The sequence below is a fragment of the Artemia sp. Qi Xiang Cuo genome, chromosome 3 (genome assembly GCF_049724085.1).
Source record: "Artemia sp. Qi Xiang Cuo chromosome 3, ASM4972408v1, whole genome shotgun sequence".
NCBI lineage: Eukaryota > Metazoa > Arthropoda > Branchiopoda > Anostraca > Artemiidae > Artemia > Artemia sp. Qi Xiang Cuo.
The window spans coordinates 70,803,309-70,815,907 of record NC_142796.1 but is presented as its reverse complement, the minus strand read 5'-3'; the positions used below and the strand labels follow the sequence as shown (position 1 = coordinate 70,815,907).

Below are 12,599 nucleotides of genomic sequence, written 5' to 3'. Positions count from 1 at the left end.
GCATTTCAAATTAATATGAAACCTTTTCTCGCGCTAAAACAATTCATCGCTAAGATGTTTCTTGCCTAATTGTTTCCATGGCCTTTTGTTATTAATATCCTTTGGAGTTCGACCAGTAGAACTATTCCCGAGGCAAAGACATTAATGATTTGGATCTATTCCTGGAGAAATGTTTCTAGGCGAAAATTTTTAAAGTCTGACAGATGATGTAATTGATTGATTGATATGTCAAGAAACTGGAAATTAATTTGTTGTTTCTAAGGAGAATTATTGATTCACGATAGGTGAATTGAGGTCGACAGCACAGGTGTTCTGACTCGTAACAGCACCATGTGGCTTATGGTTTTATCTGTGAGAAAGTTACTGTTTTTTAAAATTATCCCTGACAAAAACCATGAAACCAGCCATAAATGTGACAAAATTCCTGTTTTTCAAATTCTCACTGACAAAAACAATAAAAACAGACCTAAATGTGACAAAATTCCTGTTTTTTCAAATTCTCACTGACAAAAACCATAAATCATCCATAACCATCCATGAAAACAACCATAAATGTGACAAAATTCATGGTTTTTCAAGTGAGAAAATTCCTTTTTTTTAATTCACACTGAGAAAACAATAAACCACGTGGTTCTGTCACGACTCAATAAGGCATCTCTACTTATGATATCATAGCCCATTGATCTCAGCCAAAGACTCTTAAATTGAAATGCCTTTCCAATGAGACAGTATTTCCAAACTTACTTGACTACGGCTTGATATGAGGTTTGAAATTTTGTTTCGATCTATCTTATGAAATAAAACATTTTAATAAATTTCCTTCATTTTTCGTTTCATACACACAAAAATTAAAATAGCTGTACAAAAGAAACATAAAAGATTAATAAATTGACAGATATATTCATTTAAAACATTAGTAAATGAAGTTAGCTTTGATTCTACATATTTTGTTCTGCGAAGGATGATTTTGTTTGTTATCACATAATGATTCCACGTTGTAAATAATGATGTAACATTTAAGGGCTAGGCACACGTAGCTGATTTCGGGAACTGATTTCAGCATCAGTGGACAAACGAAAGCGGTAAGAAAAATTTGGTTGAAAGAAAAATTTATTCCGCAAAATTTTCAAAACAAAAAATCATGGACACAAATAGTCAACTGGAGTCTATTAATAGTTACTTGATTAATCTTAGCTTAGCTGTCAGTTTAATTCTCAAGCTCAGTAGTCAGGTCTTTCACCACAGATACCTCTGGCTGACTATTTATTTGTATCCCTATTTTTTGGCGATGATCATGATGAAAATCAGCGCTGATTTTGTAAGTCTGTTGAAAATTCTTCAACCTTTATTCCTTTAAAATTGGCGCTGATTTGGAAATCAGTTCCTGAAATCAGCTATGTCTGCCCAGCCCTTTACTCTCAAACTCGGTTTGAGATCCAATTAGTCCTAAAAACTTAATTTTGTGTGAACGACAATGAGAACGCCGCTTAACACGCGTAAGTGGCGACAGAACGCGTTAAAATTTTTTTTACTTTTTCACTTAGACTTGGGTACTTTTTTGACAGCACTACCAAAAATTAATTAGTGGTTGAGCTTGAAACACGTTTTGCAGGTGAATGTCGCGGGAATTGTTAACCCGTTACGGCCCACTCAAATTATCAACTTCTTGTCCATTGAGATTAAACTTTCATCTCTTTTCAATGCCGTCAGACAAAAAAGAAATCTTTAATGTATGTATTATTTGAAGGAATATCGGGAAAGTAAGCTTAAAAAATATCTCTCGGGCTAGAAAGATGTTCTTGCAGTGCAACTAATATCGTCTCTTAAATATAAATCTCCCCTATCATAATTTTTAGGACTTTTACTAAATCTAAGTCATACTACAAAAATAAAATTTCCTTTTGAATGTCCTTTTATCCACAGGAGTTACTTTTATTAAACTATTGCAACAGCTTTTCTCGATACTTTGAAAATACTTAAACCGAAACTTTGCAAATTTAAATTTAAATTACTAATTGTAACATATATGTCACAAATTCATCCTTAAAGAAAAAAAAAACTGTATAACTTTTTTTTATGTTTGAAATTATTTTTCACCGGCAGAATTTTCTTACGACAAAGTACTTGGTCACAACCCACGTTTCGAGAAACACTGTAATAAGTTATTAAACAGAAGAACTCGATGCTATTTTTATCACAGTCCTTAGACCACTGGTCAAAACAAAATGAACTTTAAGTTTATAAAAAAATAGGTCTATTATATCACATTGGATGCATGCATAACTTCCTTCTATAGCTACGGATATTTCCTTCCCCAGCTTTTTCAGCTATTAAATGGATTGGAATGTATTGATGAACTCTCCCTACTGCGTATGATATCCACAATTTAAACAGAAAATGAGGTCTTCGGGGCTATAAAGACGGATAAAGATAGTAAAATAAAGAAATTGAGTGGGGAATAAACTATAATGACCTATCAATAGGCTTTGTCACAGTCTACTTTGCGTTGGAACCTGATTTATCATATTTACAAAACGATTTCTTGAAGTAGAATATTTTTGGATAAGTGATTCAAATTAATATGCACTTCTGCAGTTTATATCATGGCGGGAGTGATAGCCAATTCTGTTCAACTACGTTTCAATTTCGCTCTTTACTCCTGTAAGAAATGATGTTTTTTTAAATTAATTATTCAAAAAGGGAATAGAAAACACAAACAAGACGGGATTGCAAAATGCCGCCTAGGTACGTTTGTTTTACTGGAGATCATGGTATATCACAATAGAACAAATATCTTTTCATTGTATCTTTATATTGTTTAGTAACTTTATTAAACATTGAATAAACATAGCACTTCAATAAATAAACAGGTTAAATATGCATTCTTTATAAACTAGAAAACATCGGTATACTAGCTCTAGCAATCACATTGTAAACTCCATAAATTCATGGAAATCTTAACGTACCAAACTCTTTTATTTTCACAGTGAAAAATTCTTTTCACTGTCTTACGAAAAGAATTCCTTATTGTTCTTCTTGTTTTTGTTGTTTGTGATGAGAAGGCAATGGGGTCTTCGTCGCTATTTTTAATCATAAGGTAGAAGGAAAGTATTTAGTATAACATATACAAAATAGTAAGACAGTGCCCAAAGGAAGTGTTTGGTACAGACAATCCTAAGAAAATTTAAGTTATATAAAAACATATATTTTTGTATTTTTATGAATGATAAAAACTAAAAGAAAAAATACTCTCTAGTAAGTCTACCCCTACCACTCCAGATCCAACCCATGGGCACGGCCCTGAACACTGATAACAGATGGTAAGAACAGGAAAAAAGGCTAGAGCCTTTTTCATTAGATAAACCCATCCGCCCTCTAATGTTGTGATGACATATCTACTGAAATTAGCTTGACACTACTAAACCCAAATTATTTACATATACTTTTTGTTCTAACAGTTTGAAGATTTTTTATTTGCTATTAGTCCGGATCTGACTGAAACAGTTTGCAGTGGCACGTTATTTAGATGAAAAAGCGTAAAGTAAAGTGTTCGTTTAATTAAATGGAGTGCAACATGCCTGTAACGAAGTAGGACATTGGTAAGTCGGGAGTTGAGTAAAGAACGCTTGCAGACATGTTCGCTTTACTTTTATAGCTTCTTGTTCGACTAAAAGCAGTAAAGTGTTGAAGACAAAGTTGAAGTGTTTTAAAATGTAGGTGCTTAACAGTTAAACAGTAAAATTCCTTGTTTATACTCTTGCCTTTTATATTTTAATGGACAAAATGAGGCGATTTGACATGAACAGTACTACTGCGTTCTTGCTACAACTCCACTTAGCGTGATATCTCCACTCTTGCCTTTTATATTTTAATGGACAAAATGAGGCGATTTGACATGAACAGTACTACTGCGTTCTTGCTACAACTCCACTTAGCGTGATATCTCCACTCTTGCCTTTTATATTTTAATGGACAAAATGAGGCGATTTGACATGAACAGTACTACTGCGTTCTTGCTACATCTCCACTTAGCGTGATATCTCCACTCTTGCCTTTTATATTTTAATGGACAAAATGAGGTGATTTGACATGAACAGTACTACTGCGTTCTTGCTACATCTCCACTTAGCGTGATATCTCCACTCTTGCCTTTTATATTTTAATGGACAAAATGAGGTGATTTGACATGAACAGTACTACTGCGTTCTTGCTACATCTCCACTTAGCGTGATATCTCCACTCTTGCCTTTTATATTTTAATGGACAAAATGAGGTGATTTGACATGAACAGTACTACTGCGTTCTTGCTACATCTCCACTTAGCGTGATATCTCCACTCTTGCCTTTTATATTTTAATGGACAAAATGAGGCGATTTGACATGAACAGTACTACTGCGTTCTTGCTACATCTCCACTTAGCGTGATATCTCCACTCTTGCCTTTTATATTTTAATGGACAAAATGAGGTGATTTGACATGAACAGTACTACTGCGTTCTTGCTACATCTCCACTTAGCGTGTAAATATTTGTGTCAGAAAAAAAAAGCAGCCAAGTTTTTTTTTAAATAAAATTTTTATTTAGTTCATTTTTTGCACTTAATTTTTAATTTTACACTTAATTAGTTATTCTTATTTCAGTATTCTATATATAATAAATGTAATTGTTCTAAAATGAAGTGTTGTAAATGTTTTAAAACAAAGTTGAAGTGAGGACCGGTGATATAATAACAAGGTGTTTTTTTAAGCTGATCCAGCTTTAGGTTCGTTACAATTGCTCGGCTACTTCACTTCACGTTTTTTAAGGCTAATTTTGCAGTAGTCCCAAAAAGCTGGTATTTTCTCCAAGAAATATCTACTTTATTTGAAGTCACAAAATGCGTACTTTGTCCGATCTCAAATATACTACACCTAGTCGAAAAATTGATTTAAAGCTGTGTTTTCATTTGCCCACATCATAAGTCACTATTTAAGTTATATACCGTACTTTAATGGGCGCTAACGGAAATGATTGTCGGGAATTATGCACCGGATTTTACGCAACAATTTTCTTCGAGGAAAATCGTAGTTTCGAAATGAAGAGCGTATGTAGTAAATACAAACTGGTACAGAAGAAAGAAATACAAAAAAAGAAATTGATCTTCAAATCTTCTTCTATATTCAAACCGATTTCAGATTTTAAGTTCGTGCATTCAGTTTTTTGTAACTGTGATGCCAAGCTAAAATTTCTGGCAATTTAAATCCTAAGCAATCTTTAAAACATAGGTGGCCAAAAAAGGTTAGATCGGGTATTTCAGCTCACCTTAAACCTCATATAAGATGCAGAACGTTTAAAAAAGATATACAAGAGGATTTAAAATGTATGAAAAATATGAGACGTCTCTATCAAAACTACATTCAATATGTTGCAAAGTTTTGGAAATTTTTTAGCAGCCTTTTCGCTTCTCAAATGGTAAAAAATATAGGTAATTATGATTAAACTAGTCAGACCTTACCCGAAAGTGCTGAAAAGCATCATCCATTTGTGACTAAGGTTCTAAAAAACGATTCAGTTTCCAAATAATGGTTTCTCTTTATTGTACTTGGTCCCCTGTGTCCTTTATTTTGCGCGTCCACTTTCACTTCATTTTTCTAGTCTTGATTTTGTTTGTTGTTTTGAAAATTCTTTTTATTTTTCCTTTAAGTGTATATTTGCCCTAGTTTAGCTAGTTTAGCCATTTTAGTTAAAGCATCGTCATATCTTACTTTATCTATGCTATACTTGTCCCAGGAAATGTTCGATAGAAGAAAAACCCTTAAAGTTAAGGTATTGGCTTTTAATTTTATTTCTTTCACCAAAAAACAACAAAGAAAACAGCGATTCAGGGAACAACTGGATAAGTTTATGAGACAAAGATGAAAAAAGAAGATATAGTCACTGAGTTTTGATATTAATGTACGGTCATCTAGCAGAAAATGCCCGGAGTTGTTGGATTTCCGCTTGTAAGCAGAATCTTCTGAAGTGCACTAGCATGGACCTAATCAAATTCGGTTCCAAAAAATTTGTTATCATTAGCCAAAATCTTTTCCATCACTTTTGATAATAAATTTAGTTAGGCGGAGCAAGAAACTCGTTGAAATGTAAAGAGTGGATTTAATCAATTTGGACCATGAGAAGCTAATCTGAGGACCAAAGCCCCCAAATCTTCCTTCCAATCCCATTATGGATACAAATCACAACATACTGATTGCGTGCTCATTGCCATTAACTTCTTCAGTAGGGTTCTCCGGTGGTGATAAAGTTTTTGTTGTTAATGTAACTACATTGAATATCTCAACAGCGTTGTTGTCTTGGTTCATAGTCGCTGTTCGGATTTTCTTTTGTGGATTCTTAGATCGGCTTTGTCTCTCTGAACGTTTACGTGTAAATATACTATTTTCAATATTAAGCAATGCATTTACGTCCTGTCGTCTTGTGCAAGTGCAAGCCTAAAAAAAAAATAAAAAAATTAAAACACTGTTTTTCTACCTTATGAAGATGATATAGTCAATATGAAGTTACAAAGAGTCTCTGCTGATCTTATGTTTTTGAAAGAACACATAATTTAAATGAAAGAAAATTGATGCAATTTCAATTTCCCTCTACTTTTGAAAACTACAAGAAAATATGAAATAATGCCGTCTCTAACTTAAAAAAAAATACTAAAAGTAGGAGCATGAAATTAATGGTACGTTCAGTTTTACATTAAACTTGAAAGAAGCATAACTTTTTTACGGAAATTTGAAAGTTATAACGAAAAATTTTTTTCGTGGATTTTGCCAGATATTTTCTATAAGACTAGCTAGAAAAAACTAAATTTTAATATTTTCAATTATTATTATTCCTTATTGCTACGAGATATATATATCTTAACTAGAAGTGGTCCAAGATATTTTACCCCATATCACTGTACCTTCATTATTTTAATGAATGAAGTAATCAGTGATTTGTGGAGTCTAAAATTGGCACTCCTACTGACCTACCTAGACAGTAGCGTACGTTCAAGCTGTTTTTAGATGTCTTAGTAGACTTAGAGTGTATGATATGAAATTAGAGGCGTTCCTTCAAGATTGTTGAAGAATATTTAGATTTCTTTAAAATACTAACACTGTAACTAGTAAACTTATTTGTTCACTTTTTTTCAGAGAGTTAATCATCATATGAAACAATTCGACTGATCAATAAAGCAAACTTGTGTTCTTCGTATCATATTGCAGAAGTTTATGCCAAGAAAAAGAAAATACGTAAAGATACTTTGTGAAATTTTTAAAATCTGAAACATTTTAAAACATTAAATTTGGAAACAAACTCTTCTACTTTAAAAACTAAACATAATTTTTTAACCGTAATTTGTTTATTTTACTTATATATTTTTAAGGATATTTCTTAGAACATCAAAATGTAAAGGCAAGTTAAGTTTGAAAACATTCTTTTTTATCTTAAAAAAAACCCTCTAACCACAAACTTTTTATTTTAACTATAGAATTTGTAAAGAAAATTTTAGAATAAGTAGTTATATAACAACTTTTAAAATTTCATTTTTATAAAAGAAAATAAGCCAAAAATAAACTGTGGAAATTGAGGGGTGTCATTTGAGCCAATTTAAGGAGTATATTTTAGTAAATTAGATCTTATTTATACACTTTTTTAATGTTTGAGATGATTTATATACTACATTAAAGTAATTTGGATATAATCAAATTTGTATTCTGTCGACGTAGATAATTTATCCTATCCTTTTGACTTGATTAGTGCATTCTAAGACTATATTGCGTTGTCTGAGACATCCCATAGCCTTTATTTAAGTAGATAAGAGCCGTTGTAGACAGTTTTAGATTTTTGACGTAATAGATATCTATTTTTAACGCCTTTACTTTTTTTGCCGATTCTTAGGTATAATTTTTGAGAATTTAACAGCTATAGTTTATATAGTAGGCTATAAGTCTTTCTTAGCCTATTCATAAGTATTTGAGATGATCCATATAGGTTAGAGTGAATTAGGTGCATTCATGAGATGTATTTATCTATCTTGATTATCACATTCTTAGGCTTTATTTCCTTGTTTGAGGGAGCTCAGTGGATCAGAGCTGTTTTAGACAATCTTTTCTTATGTTTTAGGTAATATATATGGCTTTTGCTGTATTTATTAGACATAATTAGCCTATTCTTAGTTATATTTAAATGTCTTGAATAATTTAAAAGTCTTTTTTTAACACATTAGAGTTTTTTTTAGTGTATTTTATTACTTATATTATTAAATTTACTTTAGTTGAGCAGATCAGTGGAATCATAGGATATATTGTGTAGCTTTGCACAATTTAAACTGTTAAATCTAGTGGATAGAAACTATCAAGCGATACTTTTGGGTAATTTGAAATACCTACAGGATTTTAGTTAATTTTCGTTTTCTGCATCCAAATATTGTCATTTGAGACCATCAAAGAACTATATATTAATAGCTGATATCTTTGTTGAAATGATTTTCAGTTTGTGAGATGATATTAGTGCAATACGGGAGCAGATTAGGCGCGATCATAAGATATATTCTGCTCTTTTACGTAATCATAGGCAGCGCAATAGCGCTGCCTAAGTAAAGAACGATGTTGGCCCAATGTATTGTTAATTGTTTTTCCTAGACCAGGGTACTTCATATCGAAGGAATTGTCGTAGAAACTTCGAAAAGGGTTAATACGATTGGAAATTGGAATGGCTAGTGCCCTTTTTAATAGTCAAAAGTGATTGGAAGGCAACTAACACCTCTTCCATGCCCACCATTACCCCAAACAAATCCAATCAAAATTTTGAGATAACCATTTTGTTCAACGTAGTTGATTTCCAGATAGAAATTATGTTTTTGAGGATCACACTCCCCAAAAAGCCCTTAGGTCAAGGATTGTAAGTTATGCCCTGGGGGCATATAAGATTTTCATAGAAAGCGTTGTCGCAGAAACTTCAAAAAGGGCTCATTCGATTGGATATTGAAATGGCTAGTGCCCTCTTAATAGTCGAAAGTGATTGGAGGTCGACTAAACACCCTTTCCCGCCCACCATTTATCCAAACGCATCCAATCAAAATTTTCAGATATTAATTTTGTTCATTGTAGTTGAAATTTCTTGAAATTAGGTCTTTAAGGATGCCAACCCTCCCCCTACAACTCCCAGGGCAAGGGTTGTAAGTTATGCCCTGGGGCATATAAGGTTTTTATAGAAAGTTTTGTTGTAGAAACTTCAAAGAGGGCTCATTTGAATGGAAATTGAAAAGGCTAGTGCCCTATTTAATAGGCGAAAGTGATTGGAGGGCAACTAACGAGCCTCTCACGCCCACCATTTCCCCAAACATATTCAACCAAAATTTTGAGACAGAAATCTTGTTCAACGTACTTGAAAGTTCTGGAAATTAGGTCTTTACCAGCGTTGTCGTAAAAACTTCAAAAAAAAACTCATTCAATTGGGAATTGAGAGGGCTAGTGTTCTTATCAATAGTCAAAAGTGATCGGAGGGCGAATGCCCCCCCCCTATGGCCATCATTTGCCCATCCCCATCATCAACATTTTGATATAGCCATTTTGTTGAACGTAGTTGAAGGGTTCGGAAATTATGTTGTTGAGTATGACAACCCCCCACAGCCCTCAGGGAGAAGGTTGTAAGTTATGTCCTGGGGGCATATAATGTCTTATAGAAACTGTTGTCGTAAAAGCTTCAAAAAGGGCTCTTTCGATTGGAAATTGAGAGGCTGTTGCCCTTTTTAATAATCGAAAGACATCGGAGGGAGAATCCCCCCACCACGCCCATCATTTCCCCATACCTTTCCGATCAACATTTTGGTATGACCATTTTGTTCAACGTAGTTGAAAGTCTGGAAATTATGTCCTTGAGGATGACAACCCTCTCCCCATAGCCTTCAGGACAATGGTTGTAAGTTATGCCCTTGGGGCATATAAGGTTTTTATAAAAAGTTTCGTCGTAGAAGCTTCAAAAAGGGCTCATTCGACTGGAAATAAAGAGCACAAGTGCCTTTTTTATTATTCGAAAGTGATCAGAGGGCAAATGCCCCCACGCATATCATTTCCCCAAACACTTCCAATCAAAGTTTGATATAGCCATTTGGTTCAGCCTATCAGAAAGGTCCTGAAATTATGTCTTTGAGGATAAGAAATCCCCCCAGCCCTCAGAGCAAGGGTTGTAAGTTATGCCCTTGGGATATAAAGGGTTTTTATAGAAAGTGTGGTCCTATAAACTTCGAAGGGGATCATTGAATTGGTAATCAGACGCTCTAGTGTTCTTCTTAAGAGTCAAAGTTATCAGAGGGCAGCTATCCCCTCCCCCTACACATGCGTCGTATTGTTGCAAAATGCGTCTGATAGAAATTGTGAGGTAGCCATTCCATTCAAAATAGTCTAAATATCATATAACAAGGCTTTTGAGGCAAGTTATGGCCAGGGGTTATTTAAGGTTTTTATGGAAGGGATGGTTGTTTAACTTCAGAAGAGGCTCAGATTTTCTCCCTGAAACAGACTATGTCAATATAAAACGAATAGAAATTAATTAAAATAACTGTTTGCACAAAATAAGTTTTTCAAAAAAAAGTAAAGGATCCCATTAAACCAAAAATGAACAGAAATAGAATAAAATAACCTACCAAGCATACAACTACCACAAATCAGTATCAATAAATAAACGAAACCCAAAAACAAACAAAAATTAAAATAAGTCTTACTCAAAACGACCAGAAATTAATCTGAGTAGGGTTCTATATGCTTTTGAAACCCTGTACTTTCTAAAGGCCAGAGTATAATTTGTATTTTACTGAAAAAAATTCTTTTAAATGTTTTCACTTTCATAACTTTAAGAAATCAAAAATTAATTAAGATTTTAAGCAATAAATATCAGTATTTGTATATTAAACTGACAATGCTTCATTTTTTCAGTAAATTCATTTGAATTTTTTTTCAGTAAAGTACAAATTATATTCTGGCTTTTAGAAAGGTTACGGTTTAGAACCCTACTCAGATTAATTTTTGCTCGTTTTGAGTTTGACTTATTTTAATTTCTGCTTGTTTTGGGTTTCATGTGTTTATTGATGCTGATTTGTGGTAGTTGTATGGTTGGTAGGTTACTTGATTCTATTTTTGTTCATTTTTGGTTTAACAGAGTTCTTTATTTTTTTGAAAAACTTATTTTGTGCACAAAAATTTTTTTGACTAATTTTATAAAAAGATATACATCGAAAGTAAGGATAGTTTCATCCAGTGAAAATTAAAAATATGGTACAAATATTTTGCCCAAGACCTTCGCTCAGCTGTCCTCAATGCAGAAATAGAAAAATAAAAACAAACCATAAAATGCATTAAAAAAGGGTAACAAAAGGGTAAGAGGGTAATTGAATAAAAAAAATCCGATGTTGAATTTGCATTATAACATTCCGTACTAAATTGCCTGATGAGGCTAGACCTGACAAGCCATTAGCTTTAGAAAAAGAATTAATTCAAATGAACTCAGATTTAGAACTTTAAATTGTTATTCAATGTAGGAGATCTTATTCATTTACCCTTTCACCGTTACATGGAAAGGACCTCTTTTATTTTAGTTGTTGTTTTGTACATTTTTTTTTAATTTTTCTACTTCTGCACTGAGGATGGTTGAGGAGCAGTCTCGGCCGAAATATTTCCATTGCTTCTTTGTTTCATTTACACTGCAAGAACTCCTTTGTTTTCTTACGCACATCTTTTTCTCATCTTATCGTGCTTAGCCAGTGTGGTCTGAGAAAAACAATTATTTTTTATTTTTATTTATTTAACTTGATCAGTGCATTTTTGACTAAATTTCCTTGTTAGAGACAACACAGACCAGAATTTTAGCGAGTCATGGCTTTTGTAGACAGTTTTTGATGTTGGATGTAATATATATACTTTGTACTATTTTATTCGACTTGACTAATCCAATTCTTAGGTGGTATTTTAGATATTTTAGCAAAAATATTTGGGCTAGTCAGATCTTTCTTGTGGTATTATTCAGAGTTTGACGTGATTCACATGCTAGATTGGAGTAGTTTAGGTACAGCTATAAGATATGTTCTGCTCTGAAATGTAATTCATATACTTTCAAATCACAAAAGTAGTAACTATCCCAAATTCAAACTTAGATTCAGAAAACAAATAATTGCAACTGACCAACATTTTTATTTTTTCACTGGTAGTGAGCAATTATGCAAAAAAAAACCTATTTCAGTTTTAATGATTACCTGACGGAAATATTCAGAATATTTGGTTTCCAAATTAATGCGTATAAGTAAGAGAATATGATAAAATCCTTTAAATTGAAAAACGAACTTATTGTAAAGATAATAAAATAGAGGTTAAAACTGAAACTCAAATGCATTGAATTTTAGATTAGAAATGGAAAAATTGACGAAGGACAATCAAGACGGGTTGAAGTCCGTAAAGGGAAAAAGAAATTCAAAGGAGGGACTTTAAAAAAAAAACAATAGCTGCAATTTTTCTGAGCTCCAAAATTTAAATTATGTTTATTCAACATCTAAATATAGAATGCTTATACATTAATTTTGGCAAAAATCTTCTACCA

At 32.7% G+C, this 12,599-nt stretch overlaps 1 protein-coding gene across 1 annotated transcript in view; it reads right to left on the bottom strand.

The window, feature by feature from the left end:
• Positions 1-5,656: 5,656 nt before the first annotated feature.
• The window catches only part of LOC148954481 (somatostatin receptor type 2-like), a 235,302-nt gene continuing 228,359 nt past the window's right edge, over positions 5,657-12,599 (bottom strand). The window contains exon 7 of the mRNA XM_089087110.1: positions 5,657-6,466. Within this exon, the coding sequence (XP_088943236.1) occupies positions 6,212-6,466 (255 nt within the window). The 3' untranslated portion in view covers positions 5,657-6,211. The remainder of the gene's footprint in view (positions 6,467-12,599) is intronic.